Source organism: Tinamus guttatus, unplaced genomic scaffold, assembly GCF_059628265.1.
Source record: "Tinamus guttatus ecotype Peru unplaced genomic scaffold, ASM5962826v1 Tinamus_guttatus_pri_ptg000048l, whole genome shotgun sequence".
Taxonomy (NCBI): domain Eukaryota; kingdom Metazoa; phylum Chordata; class Aves; order Tinamiformes; family Tinamidae; genus Tinamus; species Tinamus guttatus.
This window is the reverse complement of record NW_028288582.1, coordinates 9,440,044-9,457,728: the sequence shown is the minus strand read 5'-3', so window position 1 is coordinate 9,457,728 and position 17,685 is coordinate 9,440,044. Positions and strand designations below refer to the sequence as shown.

Here is a 17,685-nt window from a genome sequence, read left to right as displayed (position 1 = left end):
ATTTCTCAGTCTTAGCCAAGTGGAAGAAGGAATTAATTTGGCTCCCGAAGACATGGTGTTATTGACAGCCCTAATAATCCATGGCAAATACCCAGCCCTGCGAAGGCGCAAGGACGCGTCACTGCGCCAAGGAGCCGCGTTGGTTCCGAGCCCCATGTCGACAACACGGCGGCCCCGGCAAGGGCAGCACAGGGGACAGCAGCACCCCCAGACCCACAGCCGTGGCGGCAACAGAGAAACGCCAGCACCCCAATCCCAGGCCAAATCCCTGCTCCCGCTGAGAGCGGGGCGGAAGCTCTTCTGGAGACGGGATAAGACCCTTTCCTTGCGAGCAAAAAGTAAACACATGCAACGCTCCGATGGGAAAAAGATTGTTTTTTTCATCCCCTTATTTTAAAATCAAACAAGCAGAGGCCACAAGGTTTCTGATCCTTTGTGCCTCTGGGATCACAGACATGTGGGGTAACAGCACAAAAGAGAACAGGCCCATGCACACATGACTAAAAATGTTGCTATCTGAAGCACTTAATTCCATGGAAGTGTCTGTCCCTTGGAAAGGGGGTTACTTTTGGGGCCTCCCCTTGCTGCAGCTCCCTGCTGACAGCGGACGTGCCCCAAAGGTAAGTATAGTTTATATATAGACTATATATAGACTCCATGGGGGTGCACAAGGAATGACAGCGAGAAAGGAAAAATGTCTGGTTCTTATTATTGCTCTCTGCAGTGCTTTCACCTCCACAAACAGTCCTTTTAAAAGAGGGCTTCTGTAGCAGAAGTTCAAGTTTCCTTAAGCCGGGCTCCTAAACCGCCAGGATCTAGTTACGCTTTCTCCTTCTCAAGACTGTAATACTTTTATTTTGTAGCCTAATAGCGGGGTGGGGGGCCGAGGGGGGCGCATCGCAGTGTCACTGAAGAAAAGAAGTCACCAGGTTTTGCGATCCAGCAGCTTCCTTGGCAGGGAGAACTGCTGGCTGGCATAACGCGCTCATTTGACAAAACTACTATTTCTGGGCACACACTCAAAAACAGGTAGGAAGCAAATGCTGAGAAATAAGGAAGTAAAAACAGCCAACAGATTTTTCACTACCAAGAACGCCAAGAGTAAACATGATTTATTTAGCTGTGTTTAACATGTCTCTTCTGCACTAGACTGCAGAAATCTGCTTGCATTTAGGGGAGGAGGAGGAGGAGGCAGGGGGAGGGGATGGAAAGGGAATCCATTACGGCGCTCCGCTGGTACTTTCCGAATTGTTCAGTCACACAGTTTTATTGAGTACAAGTATTTTCTAGCCCCAAATATATTCATGTGTCAGAAGAAAGCAGCACTAATCTGCTGTTAATTAACAAGCTGCTGCTAACAAAAGATGAAGGGCCCAATTCATACAAACAATATTTACGTGGGTGTCGCGTGATTTTTGTCACAGATCTTTTCTTTTTGTCCTCCCCCCCAGCCTCCTCCTCAGCACGGGAGTTACAGGGATGCAGCGGGAAGGAGTCCTGACTCCCGTCAGGAGGCCTGGACCCCGGCCCCGCTGTCACGAGCGGCCAAGCTCCCCGTTTCCTCAGAGGAACTGGAGGCCGCCTCCGGGGGCCGCCGGAGGAACCGCATGCCGGGGCTCAAAGGATGGATTGCCTCCCTCCCCTGCACAGGGAAGGGTCCCTCACAGCAGGCTCACGAGTGAGATTTCGTTGCATCCTAATTCAATCAAGCAGGGGCTGTGGCAGGGGAAGGGACAGGTCTCAGCCCACGGAGGGCCCTGCCTGTGATGCTGCCTTCGCTCAATGCCACCCTCACACTGAGGACTTTGGGGAGGGCTGTGGCGTTGGGAAGCTTGTGGGCAGCCCTGAAACCAAGGAGCAGCACACTGGGCTTCGCAGGGTTGTGCCAGGGCAGGATTCGGGGCGCTGCGGCGGAGCGCAACAGCCCCCTCCACGCCTGCTCCCCACCACGCTCGCGGCCTCGTCCCGAGCAGTGCCGAGCCCCGCTGGACGCAGGCAGGCGCTTCAGAAAATGAAGCCATCGGCACCTCCCTGCCTCATCTGAGAAAGGAGAGCGCCTATCTGCATATCTCCTGTGGGCGGCTTAAAGCTGGCGTTGGCAAAGAGATGGGAGGGTTAAAACCGACATCAGCGAGCCAGCTGAGCGCTCAAACTGCCTGGCCTCGCTCCGCGCGGGGGGACGGAGGTGGGATCGCGGGTTGAGAGAAGGGGCTGGTGGCCCCCTGTGTTTTAGGGACCCAGCCACCCAGGTCTGCCCTCGAGAAGGGCTAAGCGATGCTGCGCAGTCTCTGCCCAAGCGCTGCCGTCGCGCGGCTACTAGCAGGGGACACGCGGGGACAGGAGCGCCGCGTGGGTGGAAACCAGGAGTATTTGAGCACGATTTCAGAAGTGCAAAGGTCTTTCCGTAATTAATGGGGGCGGCATTTCTGCTAGCAAAGTGCTCTGCTTATCCGGGCTGGTGTTTCACCCAGAAGTGGCACGCTGCTTCCTCTGATAAGAAGCGAGCTCTGCGGGGAAATGCGCCATCTCCCCCTCCGGGTCTTCTCACTGCACCCTAACCCAGTCCCCTGAAACACAGAGTTTTAGCACCAGAAGTCCAGACCCTCCAGGCACCCCAGCCCCAAGCGCCTCCTCCCCCTCAGCCTTCTCGCGCTCACCCCATGGGGACCCCAGTGCAAGTTAGGGCCAGCTCTTCCCTGCATCTTCTCCCCTTTGTGCACATCCTGAGTCATCTTTGCCACTTTTGGACCATCGTTTTAATGAAGAACTGGCATGGGCTTCATCAAAGAGCAATTTTTTTAAAAAACAGTGATATTTGAAACACCAACATTTACCGCTTGAAAAGCTAAGCGAACACATTTAAACAAGAGTCTCAAAAGAGCTAATGAGACAGCGAAACAGACCCATCTGTATCACATCCTCCACCCACTATCGCGCAAAAAAAACCGAACCTTTCCAGACAGCAGGGAAGCCTCCCGGCAGTGCAGACAACAGGAGTTCCCAAACTTCCTGCGAGCTCTGCACGGATGCGCCGCACGCCAGCGCAGCGCCCACCTGGGCAACTTCTGCTGCAATATCGCTTAAATATCTCTAAGGGTTACTAGTTGTCAGGTCGGGAGTGCTGTAGGGTGAAAATTTCTGCCCTCAACCACAGGACAGACAGAGAAAGGAGGAAGCCAGTCCAAGGGCACCGTCCGAAAAGCCCTGCCTTGAGGGATCGCTGTAGACATAATGCACCTCGGCTCAGAAATACCTTGAGTTTCCTCCATCAACTTCAAAATAAAATGCATCAATGCATCACCTGAAATGATGAACTTTGCAATAGGCGGCATTTGGCAGTGAAGGGTGAGGGGGCTGGACTGGGAGCTTATTTTTTAGGGTTTTTTATTGGGGAGGGGGGACTTATTTTATCTCCTTTCCACAAATAAACCTGGTACCATAAACATTAATCAAACACTGCATTCTGCCTTTTAGTCTTGAACAATTATGAGCACAGTTTTGTGATCTTTAGCCATATTTACTGATACTCAAAGGCAGATTCTATCTTGTTAGATTGTTATAAATGGGACCCCAGGGAATCAGCACAGGGGCTGAGGCAGATGTGAAAGCCTTCTCAGAGCCGGTGTGTTTCAGTTTTCCAGTGTTGAAATTATCAATGTTTTGGAAAAAAAAAAAAAAAACCTTTAGATTTGTCTGCCAGATCACTACAAAGAGCTGTCCATAGACCAAGGAAAAATTTTAAAAGTTCAATTTTGCTGAACTTAAGATTTTTTAAGGTTAACTGTTAAATTTAAAAGTGTGGTTTACATGTGCTTGCCATTCATATGCACAAAAGTTTCTGAGGCAGACATAGAAAAGGTCTCTGGTTATAAACCATTAAAAAGAAAGAAAGCCACAAACTCTATCTCATTCTCTCTTAGTTAAATATATTGTTTCTGGTTCAGACCTGTTTCATAATACTGTAAAATAGACACACGTTTCCAACACTAGATTTGAGAAGCTGTCACAGTAAAGGTAAACTTTTATTCTGCTATAGACAAACAACACCCATTTTTATTTCCTGAGTAACAGCTTTGGAGAAATGTTTAAACAGGAATTTAAGAGCTTTGTGGTGAAGCCACATATAGGGGTCTCAGGCAGCTACTGGGTTTGAGCTTCTTTTTTGTCCTGTTCTTTTTTAATTCTTGAAATAACCTACTTTAAAACTATACTTTTAGGAGCAGAATAACCAAAATGCACAGTAAACTGAACCTCTAGGCTTGCTTTTATTTCTAGTTAATAAAAAAGCAATGTTTGAGCTGAAACACAGGCCTGACTTTCTGGCTATTCATCCTCATCTTTTTATTTTCTTGGGACTCGCAATCGAATACTTTTAAGAAATTAATTGTGTCACAATTAGTAACACATTAGTCCTTCGGTATTTTTAATAGCAACCCAGGTTTTTCCCCAAGGCACTTAAAAATGGCAGGCTCATATATACTCTCCGTTTTTTAAAACTCCCATGCACTTTCTTCTTTAAAAACCTCCCACATGCATTTCACTTGGTCTGAAAATACCAGCACGGATCTTAATCCTGCCAACGCTTACAGACATGCTTAACTTTCTGCACATCAGTAAGCCCGCCGAATGCAGCAGGACCGCGTGTGCACCTACGGCTCGGCACAGGCGAAGGATAAAATCCTGGCTCCGCTGAAGCCAATGGCAAAACTCCCATTGACGTCAATAAGGTTATGATTTGACAGCGAGTTGTTGCAGGATTGGGACCATCCTCCTTTGGAGGTGCTTTCCCAAATTCTTCTCTTCCTTTTTTCCCTCTCACCTCCCACACGAGCTCTTGTGGGGCCCCATATTGAGACCACTTGAAAACTTCTGCCTTTCAAAGCCCTCCACAAGGGAAACCCCCTCGCTGAGACAGGAAACATCCTTTGCAGGTAAAGCAGAAAGAAACTATTTTGCCCCACTGCGTGCGTTTGAGTAAACTAATTAAAACCTGGGAACTTGGGTTCCAAGCCATGCCAAGAAGCAATCGCTAATATGAGCAGGAGCGAAAATAGGAAGCTCCAGACATGTAAAATTAGCTGCAGGGGGTAAAAAAAAAAAAAAAAAAAAAAAAAAAAAAAAAAAAAAATGCAGAGGCAAAGGATATTTTAATTTTACTGCAAAGCTGCCACGGTGCATTTTGGAGTGCAGGGAGTTAAAATGAGCTGGGGGGGAGTCTTAAGTGAGGGGGACGAAGGGCGGAGGAGGGGGGAAGCAGCGGCAGCCGCCTCGGAAGCGCTGGGTGCTGCGAAGGGGAGGCAGAAGTGAGCAAACCAGCTGAACCGCTTGCAGAATTAATCAGTAACAAAGAGGCTGGAGCTGTTGGCGGGCTCCAGCCCTTGAACCTGGACTCTGCTCTATAAATTTCAACTTGGAAGGGCTCGCTACTTGTTGAAAGACAGGTTGGCTCCAGGCCAAGCCATAGGGGAAAAAAAAAAAAAAAAGGGCAAAAAAAAGAAATTCCTTCTTTCTTGCTCAGGAAACTTCCCTTCAGTTTCTAACTCTTTTTATGAGCTAGTAATAGGGCACTCTAGAAATCAGGAAGCGAAAAGGGGGTATTGAAAGGAAAAAAAATGAGCCAGGAGTTGTTTTAATAAAGAAAATAAAACAAGTAGGTGCTAAATTCAAATCTGGATTTCGCCCGCACACATGAACGTCAGCTACGATAGAAAGCTTCAGAGCGCCTTGCCAATAATTCAAAGGAGATTTTACAGTTATATTAGCTGGCTACAGGTTTGACTCTGAAAATAATAAATGTCTGAAAAGAAGAACAGGGCTGTTTAATCCCTGTCTGCAGTCTTGTCTTGTTCTCTCCTCCCCCACCACTCCACCTTGTTTAAATGACCATTACAAAAGCAGTATACAAAAAAATGTGGAAATTCAGAAGCACCTCTTTCCTTTTCAATCTTCCCCCCTTCCAACAGGGAAGTGCCGGAGAACAGACGCTCTCCTTAGCCCCTGCTCATTGCAAAGGCAGTTTTATTCACAAACACCTCGCCAGCGCGGTGCTTTTCGCAGACAAGGAGTGGGCTGGGGCAGCGCGAGAGGACGGCGGGCGGAGGGGGGAAGCTGTCAAAGTGGAAAGAAAGAAGAGAAGCGTCTACTCGGAGGCCACACGCACGGACCAAGGTCAGCCAGGGCGGCGCAGCCCCTTGCAGCAGCTATGCAATTACGCCCAAATTATGCATAGCTCTCCGATTCCCAGAACCTGCATGCAGGGACTGGACCGGAGGATCTAGGACACCAGGAAGGTGTGTAATGATTTTAATTGCTCTTCCGAGTTGCTAAAGGGTAGATCAGATACTCTCCAGCTAGAGCAGGGGCTGATGCTGCGTGCGGCTTGCAAGAATACATGCGCATGAAAGATCCTAATGAAAGGGCTGAGAGAGAAATGTGATGTAAGTGCCAGTCGTGATCAAAAGGTGAAATAAAATATCCCAAATAAAGTCTAATCAGAGCCAGAAGGAGAGGGGTACACAATCTCTTCACTGAAAGTGGCTGTTAAGTTAAATTAGATTAATCACTCCCATCTCCCTTCCTTCTCAAAACCCCTTATTTTTAATGAAGGGGTTTACTTCTGTAATGCTGAATCCCGTCCAAGTCGCTGGACATTTAAAGATACATAAGCAGCACGCCTGCGACATGTACTTCCACTTTCCAAGAAAACTGCAGTCTGCTACTTGGTAGGTCTTTTCCATCTGTAGCTTTTATGACTTTGCTGAGGGACTAAAGAGCAGTGTCCCCCTTTTCTCACTCGAGAAATAGCTGCTAAATGCCAGAAGAGAGGAGTGAGCGAGAGCGAGTTTAGGAGCTGCTGGGCTCCGCAAGCGGTTTGTGCTGATCGTGCTCGAATCTTCGTGCAAAGGCATACATGCAAAGAGGAAAAAACAACAACCACTAAGTAACCACTTCACATCTGCCATTAAGATTATTAAACTTCTTACAAGCGGTATCTACCCCACCTTCCCCACTGCACACAAACATACACACACCCCCGAGCTCTCCAGCGCAGCACGGGAGAGCCAAGAACGCTCCGCTCTCCCCGCTGCAGCAACTGCATTTATTCCTGTTAAGGGGTTAACGACTCGTTTCCACTACTTCTCTCGAGAAAACCTACAATGAAAACATTGGCTCACGAAAGCGTTCTCACTGCCAGAATGCCACAGCGCGAGTGAAAAGTCCGTTTTGTTTTCATTACATCTCTGGGATTTCCGGCTTAACTCCTGAGCTTAGACACCAAATCCCCAGATACCCCACCCACCCACTCCTTTTTTTTTTTTTCCCTTTTTCTTTTCTTTTTTTTTTTAACATTTATACTGCTCAGCCCACCAATTACCATGTGGAGGGTGGGAGGGAATGGAGAGAAGGAACCGTGCTGGAAACGATGCTCTTGCTGAAGGGAACACACGCATCTCCCAAGCGGAGAGCTCCCTGCTTTCCCTGGGCTTCCCGGGCGGTCCATGGAGAAAGAGTTTCATCTCTCTCCCTTGCCTCCCTTCCTCTATTTCTCACCCTCTGCTCTCCCATCTTCCTGCTCGGCCACCAAAGCCGGAGCTGAAACTCAGCCCCAGATCTATGCCCTTTGAAGTTATGTGACATGACATAGAAATCCAAGCCTTTCTTGTACAAAAAGTATGATTACTTCTTTTTTTTTTTTTCTCTCCAGCTATGATAGAAAAATGTTCCAATCTCAAAAAAAAAAAAAAAAAAATAGAAAGGTTCAACCTTTATGTCACAGTCGATTTGGTCACTGTGTGTACAGGCAGTACAGTTCAAACATGGGCTGAGAAAGCAAAACAGTGCAGAGAAAAGACACGAAGGGAGGAGGCTAACTCACCGCTGCAGCAGCACTTCTGTCCTGTCCTAAGGCAAAGCAACATTTTTTGTGCCCTTAAATATTCATTCACCTTAGCAAAGTAACGGCAACTTTTTGTATTTACAGGACAGCTTTTTGCCATTAAAATTCTCCCGAAAACTGCCTTTCCTTCTGCTACGTGCCAGTGCGAAATTTCTCTGCGAACTCATGCAAACTCCCTTCTTGCAGTCAATACTCCACTAAGCAGTCAAGTCTATTCTTATTAGTCATATCAAAACAAATGCCAAAGCTAGTCTATATGATAATTGGGCACTGCTTTTATTTTGTTTCTGACAGTTGCTTGCAAAATTATCAGGAAAAATGACTAATTACCAGCTGACCAGTGCCTTTTCATCATTTAACATCGTATGTTCAATAAAAATCTACCTATCTTTCCATACTTACAGCTATCAGAGGAATACACATGCTCTCTGGTCTCCCACAAGGCCCAAGTAATTTCATAAGAGGTCCCCAACACGCCAAAGAAACACTTTGTTGGGTGGCGTTTTGATTTGGCTCCGTGGCTGAAAATGTCCAGAGTCATTTCCCCGAATTAAAAATGGATAATAGCAGGGCAAATCTGACATAAATATATAAATTTTGCTCTTACGGAGTTATTCACTACACACATCCCTCTCAGAGCGAAAAAGGTCTGGCCACGCGTACTGAATGACCTTCTTAAATCTTCTCTCATCAGCCTGAAAAACGGCACTTCTGTCGAAAAGGCTTTATCTAATATTGTCACAAGAAAAACCCAAGATGACTATAACTAAGCGAGATTAGAGAGAGACAGAAAGAGGAAAATAATAACAGGGAGCTCCCTCCTTGCTGTCCAACACTTCATGCACTCTTGAGCGTGCTGGGGGTGAGTGCCTGCTTGCACGACCTGATCAGCACGGTGATGGCACCGTACCGCCAATTTCGGCGCAGTTTCGCCAAGGCGAAGCGGGTGCTCGCCACCCTTCCTCCTGCACCGTTACTCAGCCGTCCCTGTTTTGTGGGAGTCTGCCTTGCTGCAGAAAATAACTTGGAAAAACAAGATGGTGAGAGGAGCAAAAAAAAAAAACAACAGAAAAAAACAAAATTAAAAACCCAAAAGCCATCCGAGAGAATTGAGGGCGTAACATTCCCCAACATGTTTTTTCGTCTCTTTTTAAAATGCTGCGTGATTGATTTCACACTTGACTATGGCAGATGCCTCTGCGCCTGGAAGGCGGCGCTGGGAGCAGGGCCGGGGCTGCGGCCGCGCTGGGAGTGGTGTCAAAGCGAAACCGCGGCGGGGAGGGCAGCCGGCCGCCCCCGGGGGTAGCTGCAAACCCAGGGCTGAGCGGCCAGCGTTGGAGCTGCGCCACATGGGTGCGGTGGAGTTCAAGTGAGGGGAAAAGGGTTTCACAATCAGCAGGTTTCTCACCTTTAACTCTTCCTGGGATTACTACTGGCCTCGCCTGTGCCCTGCAGGAGAGCCTGCACCGTGGCATCAGCCCAGGCCCCTGTGCTCTGGGGCTGCTATGCGGCTGCCCCTGGTTTCTTGGCTCACAGCAAAGTGCCCGCACCAGGGCACAGAGACACATGTGCGTGGCCGGACTTGAGGACCGGTTGGCCATGCCTGCACAACCCCTCACAGAGTGAAAGTGTGCCGGGCTGCCTTGACTTGTGCTTCCCCGGCGTTTCTCCCACCCTGTTCCCCGCCAGGGGCAGCGCCAGCGCTTGGGAGCAGTAACACATCCCTCAGGAGTGCTGTCATTCCTCTCCCAGACAGACACGCGGAAAGGCAAGAGGCCCCAGCACCCTGCAGAGCCGGGCCTGGCTGGCGGCAGCCAACTTCCAGGAACAGTGCTCGCCGCCCCGTGTCGAGCGCGGCGCTCGCTCTGCCTTGCGCGCCGGGCCCTGGCTCGGCCTGCACGCGTCCCCCTCTGCTCTCGCTGGCAGGCAGCCTCCACCAGGACTGGAGCACCCCATGGGCCTGCCCTGCCGTTCGGCAGCGCCTTATCTGGCACGGGTACAGCGCTGTGCACAAACAGCGCTGCGGATGAGATCACCCGGCTTGTTTTTCTCCTGGCGACCCAAGCGAGGACCTCAACAGAGGTCTCCAGAGGCAAGCACCGCAGTTCATTAAGCGGCGGCAAGCCTGGCTCTCAGAGGAGCCGGGGCTGAAACCTCCCCCCATGCCCGCACACGCGCACACAGCCCCCCCATGCTGCTTGGGCACACCAATTAGCAAAACACATTGCTAAATACCCGGTAAAGCTGCAGATTCTCATCTGCCGCATGGCGGAGGAGGCCAGGTAGCTCCCGTCGCTGATAGCGAGCAAAACCTGGCAGAGGCAAGAGAAGAGACAAGCCTGGAAAAGCCTCTCAAGAAGGGTTTCAGCTGTAGCCCGAGTTTCTCAGGCTCGGTTACCACATATTTCTGGAAGCCTCTTCTACGTAGCATTTTTCCTAGCCTCACTTTGACAAATTAGTCTTGCTAGAACTACTGCACCAAAGAGCTACTGGTGGCAGGATCAGGTGCCTCCACAAGCTTGGGAAAGGGAAGCCCGGCCAACACTGACTGGTTTCCAGTGGCAAGTGCCAGCTCAGCACCATTCAGGCCACCTGTTCCCAACCTGCCTGGAATATCCTGCCATCAAGCTGTGGGTTTTCGGCTTGCCTTTTCCTCCTGTTGAGTGTGAAGGCATCACGATGACTGTCTGAGTCCTATAGTTAATATGGGCGCACAGGTCCATAATGGTACATTGTAAGTGAATGTCTCCGAGTAGACAGCAATAATAATTAGCTGTCATGATTTGAAAAAAGGATAATCCGTGCCATTGAGTTAACAATCACTCACACAACACACATGGATTTAACTAATCTTAATTTGGAGAAAAATAACAATTCTAAATATATCAAATAGCCTATTTCGTGGCAACCTGCGGCGGTGTTTATCTCTGGCTTCCAGCACATGTGAGTTATTTAGTTTCCCTCACTGGCAGTTTTACCATTCAAAAGCCTGAAATGAACATTCATGGAGCAGGGGTTGCAGTTAAATCCTGCATCTGACAGGGAGCCTTTTTTCATGATGCACATCTAGTTCAAGTACATAATGTATGGAGCCCGGCATTGGCGGCCCAGGCTGGATGAATGAGGAATTCAAATCAACTCGCTTCCCTTTCCTAGCACTGTCTTTGCAGAAATTAACTGTGCTGTCTTAATGAATCTCCACTGCTGCTCTAGCAATCTGTCTGGAAGGGTGAACTGCCCAGAGCACCAAGAAAGGTAATGATCAGATGAACCAGTGAAGCTGGAGAAAATCTGATCTAAGTGGTCCCTGCCCCCAGTGGAGGCTCCCTTCTCTTCATTTCAAGGCCCTCTGCCCCTCTGCTCTGACAGGTTAGCAGCTCCTCATCTCATTGCTTGGGCTCTGTCAATTAATCCAGGGTTAAAAACAAGAAGACTGCTATTGTTTTTCTTTAATTTGGATTATTTCACAGATCCCTGCTAGTGAACAGGCTGGTGACCAGCTAAACCATGAGAGCCTAGAGAAGGACAGGAGATACCCACTATTAAAGAACAGCAGGAGCCACCCTTCCGCAGCCTTCTTGCACCAGACCTGGTGAACTGGTCATGCCAAGATCTCATAAATAAGAAAGTTAAAAAAGAGTTATAAGATACAATGGTAGTCAAACTTTCCAAATTATCTGCCACTGATAAAGCAAAAGAAGCAGTGAGAGATAACTCCTAGCAAATTCATTGGTCTTATTTTATTTTGCTGTGCAACAATCTGGTACATTTGCTTGATACAGATGCCTTTGTATGAAAGGCAGAACGGATTTTCAGACAGGTCAGCCAAATTCGAACAAAACTTCACAGGACAAACTGCTCCTAAGTGAATCACGTCCTCATAGTGCCAGGTAACGTACTACCACATACCTTATGGACAGGGGTAACTAAATTAAAGTGCCTTGAAAAGCTTAGATGTGCAAGTTAGAAGACAGGGAAAGATTACAGACTTCATTATCAGACAGTCTTTAAAAGCTGATTGCAGAGATAAAGTTGCCTTTGTCTCCACCGAAATCTAGAAATGTCAGTTGGCGATTTGCACGGTGCACATGCAAATTCTTGCAGATTCCTGAGAGCTACCTGCCTCCCTCTCAGTGGCACGAGTCCTGACACCACGTCAAGAGATAAGTGACCAGAGAAAGAGCAGTTACCAAGGAGAAAGAAGGAAAGACCTCACAACACCAGAGCACCCTGCATGAGAACTAACACTCCGCAGGGTGCCCCGTGTGAAGCACCCTCACACCCAGGGGGAAGAGAGGTGCTACGGCAAAGCCGGGCTCAGCGCTCGCCTTGCCCTCACTATGCTCAGCTATGGGAAGCTGTAACGTTTTGCAGCTTAGTCACACAGCACAAGGCCACGCAAATCATTTCAACCGAGTAAGAAGGTCTACAAAAATAACACAAGATCAAGGAGAGTAGCTGAAACCTATTTGAGGGCAGCAGCAGTGGCAGCATATTTCAGGGAGCCAGAGTGGCGAGTGGGTGATTTCTGGTTTCCCTCTTCAAATATAAAGACTCAATTATCTTTGAACAGCTTGCTTTACACATGAATTGACACATTTATTTTACAATAAATAACTGAAAGTTATCTATGTTTCCTTTACTGTTAATCTACACAAAGAAATAATAAACAGAGCTTGTCTACAAAAATGCAACTACTGCAGTCCTCAGAATTCAATTAAGCTAAAATAATTAATGCTTCCACCATATTAAATTATTTTATACATTTGAGCCACTGAAGTTTTTTATTATTATTATTCTTTAATCTTTTTCTTCTTTTTATTTAATAAAAAAGTTAGTTTCAAAGTGGGAGGGGGAGGCTAGCTAGGAGGAGGAAAAAGAACATGATTTGCTGTTAAAATGTAATGGTCTCCTTTAGCTGACACAGCATGTAGAGTGTTTTGTGCCTTTGATTAAAATAACATTTTAAATGCTTTGAACAAACATATCTCCCCATACTTCTAAGGGATTATTTTACATATTTCTTGGTGGAATAAAGAAATTCATTCTTCCTGTCGCAGTACAGAAAGGCTAAGAATATCTTTCGTCACATATAAAGTAAAAATACTGTAGGCTGTTGCATTATTACCAAAAAAATAAAAAAATAAAGGGAGAGGGTGGCGGGGTGGGAGAAAGCTGCCTTAGAGATTAAGTTTCCCTTTTATGAAATCGTATTTAGTCTCTTTTTTTAACAAATCTAACAACAATGCTCTACAGCCGCTCACTGGGAAATACCTTTAATGTTAAATGCAGATTCTGATTTTCTTGGCTAATGCAGAAAGCCTTTCTATTGAAATATAAATAAGGGGTTTGGTATATCCCACTAAAGCCTTTCCAGTGAATGACTTCTGTGGGTTTTTCATGGCTACCCTCCATGGCTGTAATGTGAAGCTTTTATCCTACTATTGAAAACTATCCGCTGCTATTAAAAAAAATATGGAAGGACACTGCACCTTTTTATCTCAGAGCTGGGCTCCTAATTGAGAAAGCATTATTACTGCACTGTTTAGTGGATGTTCCTATCTCCGTGCACTGCTGAGAAAATGCCAATCAAATGATAAACTCTTTTATTTTTGTCAACGCAAAATCTTTCATACATATTTTCATTTGATATTCAGTTTAATCTGAAAGAGATTAGGTGCTCCAGATTGGCTTTTCTTTTTTTTTAATGCCTTTTCCACATGTGAGTGTCTCACCCCCCTCGCAGGGAATTCTTGATATGGCAAAGACACCAGTCACACTGGTGCTGCCCCGCAGACCCTGGGCGGCAGCCTCTGAGCTAGGTCTGGCCAACTGCATTACCAGCCAAACGTGGGCACAGATTAGTAAGAGATGAGATCTGAGTTATGGCTACAGCATAAATCTTCAGGACCAACTTTGCTAAGCACTGAGCATCTTCTGCAAGGACTGAGCACTATCAGCTTGCACAGAGACCAAAAGCTGTTGAGAGTGCTCAGCATCGTTCAGGATGCCTTCAATAGACTGAAGAAGGTCCTCAATACTTCTGTCCCATCGATCAGGAAGGAAATCTAGCCCTCAGAAAGCTACTACACTGTGAAGCAGTCGTGTCTGCCAGGAAACACATTGACAACAGCCAGGGGATGAGGAAAGAAGGGGTGAAGCTTCACAGCAGGGCTGCTTATAACGCTACAATTGCTGCCACTTGCAATGTCCCCAAAGTCTTCCCATGCTAAGATGGTGACTGCACCCGTGAAGAATTCATAGAAGACAACAGTCTAGTCAATGAGTTGCATGTGCCCTGTCCCACGACAGGAGATCTGGAGGATCTGAAGAGACTTCAGCAGTTCAAATCCAGATCTTCCTTTTTGTGATAGACAAGCCCATCATAGGGAAAGGGGGGCTGAATCAGAGACCTCCAGTGACAGGAGGAGGTCCAAAAGCAAGAAAGCTGTTAAGCTTCAATTGCAAAGAGAGGGTCTGACACCACACACGTAACTAATGCAGGTTTTCTGTGGATCCGTTTCAGGGAATATCTCTACTACAGGCAGGACCCTGGACCATCAGCCCTAATCCCATGTGACAGTTCCTAGAGAAACCAGGAGAGTGACAGCAGTGACAATTTGCCACTGGTGGTCTGTATGGGAAGGATATAGCGCACTTGAAACAAAAGGCCAGTCTGGGAGGATATCCTGCTGTGCACTATAAAAAGCCCACTCTGTAGCAGGGCCCAGCATGAGCAGCGCACGCGATGCTGCAGCAAAGCACACGGCTGCAGAGAGAAGGAACGGTCTGCACGCCGGAAGCTGCCCCACGCCGTGCGCTCTGCAGGGGCTGTTTCGGAACAGCTCACCCAGGTAGATACCATCGCCCGCCTGCCCATCAGTGAGACCACTGAGTAAATGTTAACTACACAGTGTCACAGATGCCTTGGAGCAACTTTAACCTACACACCCAGTTTCTCTAAAATGCCCAAGAGTATTAGAAAAAGAAGTGCCCGTAATCTGCTTGCCTGGGCCAACTCATGCTCTCATCTCCCCTTTGAAAGCCCCATTTGGGGCATGTGTTAGAATGGAAGAGCTCCCCACCCGATTCCAGCAATCTGCAGAGACCCAGGGTTGGTGGCACAGTCAGTAGTTCAGACATGACAGCTGAAACTTGCCACCAGCAGAAGGAAAAAGCAAGGACTTAGTGAAGCCCCACTTCAGCCCTTAGAACCAAATCTCCTTCCTACTGGAGCCAACGAGTTTTTTGCATTGACTTCAGTGGAATTCAGATTTGGCCCTTCCCACTGTGTCCACACAGTGTTACATGGGGTATCCAACAGAATTGAAGTCAGCGTATTACCCAGTCCTCCTATCCCTCTACTGCAGCTACCTGCTTAAGGACACTCCTGAAACAGCTTCTCTGATCCCAACCTTGTGCTTTCTCCCATGTGTACAGGCTGACTCTTCGCTGTCCCAGATGGAGGAGGCCTCTCTCAGACAGCTGTCCTGTCTCAGGTCGCTACCCTGAGTTACCCGTGGGGTGAGCCGCCCTGCTGAGCCCTGTGTGGCCGTGAGGGTCCTCCAGACTGATGGCTCCTACAGAGACCTGCGACTGAAGCCTCTGTTTCATGGCACTTTCTAGAGGGCTCTCGTTAAAAGATTACCTAGGCAGTTGATTGAGTGTAAAACATGCTGTACCTGCAATGTTCTCCTGCTTGGGGCAAATTCCTTTTGTAGGCGTGAGAAGACGGTCTTCTTCATCGGGTGTGACTTGGATCCCGATTTCCACTGGCTCTGACACTTTCCTGAGCTCGGCGCGTGAGGAGGGGGGAGGGCTGCTCTTATCCATGCTCTTTTCATAGCAGGCACCACCAGTGCCATTGCACTGTTTTCTCTTGTGCTCTATAAAAACCAAGATGTCTCCCAGCGGGAAGTTCATCTGACACTGTCCACAGGTTAACAAGTCGGGGTCTGTCCCGCCTGCGGCGATGCCGATGCCACCCGGCTCTGCTAGTGCCAGGCTCTCATCCTCGTCGGCGATTGCCGGCTCCACATGGTCGGCCTCTGCTTTACATGGACAAGAAGAAAGGGAGGAAAGGGGCAAGGGGAGAAGAGAGAGAGATTGCTTTGAATGTTCACACATTCTGAAGGATGCATCACATGAGGCCCAGCCTCCCCCCAAAAGAAGCCAAGCCTGATTAGATCTTTCTTTTATTTTTCAGTTTTTCCGCTCTCCCATAATCATTTCAATATATTTTGCAACCAAGCCTGCCTGAAACAAAATGGAAAGGCTGACCTGGCATAGCTTTCCTGACAGCTCCTTCCCACTGCTGCCAGCACTGCAAGAATATCAGCAAAGAGCCATTTTGCAAGCATTCGAGCCCCAAGTCACTTTATGAAACGGTTCCTCTTTTTGTAACCCACCTTCTCATTCTCACAGCATCTCCCCACCACCTGGCAAAGGCCCCATTTAGCAAATCTTATGCACCCAAACGTCTCCTTTGATTTCAGGAAGAGGGGAAGCAGGGGGATAAGACCCTCATGTTCTGAAACAGCCGGGTCGGGTTCCCTGCAGCACACAAAAATAGCACCGCCTTGTGCCTTTAGATAGCAGCAAGATTAAACAGCCACCATTAGCACAAGCTATGGCAAACCTTGTATAAGGGTAAGGTAAGCAGGATACAGTCTAATGAGAAGTTAAGGGGTTTCAAAAGCATATGCAGTGGGAGAAAGAATGAAGTATTTATTTAATATACTGGAATATTGGCTGAAACTTGAATCTTCCACTCATTTGCCTGATGCCAAATGCCTATACAGTTGCTAAATAGGTTATTCAATGTTTTTGTATGAATCTTGCCTGAGAACCTGGTGGAATTCACACCATTATCCCCCGAAGATTCAGAAGGCATTTCTGAGTGACCTGGATCAGTTTCTAAGAAATAAGTAACTTCTCATTTCACAATTAATCATGCACAGTGCTTCATTTTTTAATGGGTATTTTGTAGATAATTCTTACTTTATAAAATAATTATGGATCACACAATCCATTTCTGGGGCAAAATGTGTTTTTTTGGTTTGTTTTCTCTTGTTCTACTGTGTAACTGCCAAATCATACAAACCTTGGTCTTTACTCAGGCAAAATTTCCACTGATTTTTGCCTAAGGCTGTGTTGCCTCTGAAAGGACTATAGGATTTGGGCTGAACAAAACAGAGGAACTAACAGTATGTAAATCAGTGAGTGAAACCTATAATCTAATCAGGATTAAAGGAACAGTAGGAAAAATGTTGTCTGTTAGCACCACAGTTTGCTTATAAATTTCGTGGAGAAAGCGGAATCTCAAAGAAGTGAGTCTGAGCTAAACAGATGTCATAACCCAGATTGAGATCCTCCTCCCAGCTGAAAACAAAAGGACTCTTGTCCTGATCTTTAGCAAATTGCAAAAAAAAGGCACACAGAAAAGAGACAAGAGGTGGAAGGTGAAATATATAACCTGGCAGGGGGAAAAAAATAAAAAAGGTTGAGCCTTGCAAAAGACAATTTAGAAAACGAATCGCCCCCTCTTTTCCCCTTGAAGAATAAATAATTGATTGGTGTATCTACCAGCTGTGTTACAAGTTGCATCAGAGCTCACTAGCAGCAGAACACCAAGCAGCAGCACCAGCAGCAGCGGGGAAGGGACTGGGAGCCCAAAGAGGCTCCCGAGCATGAACCAACCTGCTAGAAACAGAGATGGGCACGGGAAGGCTCGAGCTCCTTACACCAACTCGCAGCAAGGCTACCAAGCGCAAAGCCTTAACACCCCT

General features: G+C 47.4%; 1 protein-coding gene across 4 annotated transcripts in view; it reads right to left on the bottom strand.

Moving 5' to 3' along the window:
* Positions 1-17,685, bottom strand: part of BCL11B (BCL11 transcription factor B) — an 89,663-nt gene that overhangs the window by 60,148 nt on the left and 11,830 nt on the right. For 2 of the 4 annotated variants that reach the window (XM_088539669.1, XM_088539671.1), the window contains exon 2: positions 15,580-15,948. In XM_088539669.1, the coding sequence (XP_088395795.1) occupies positions 15,580-15,948 (369 nt within the window). The remainder of the gene's footprint in view (positions 1-15,579; positions 15,949-17,685) is intronic. The other 2 variants (XM_088539670.1, XM_088539672.1) reach the window with 1 other exon arrangement.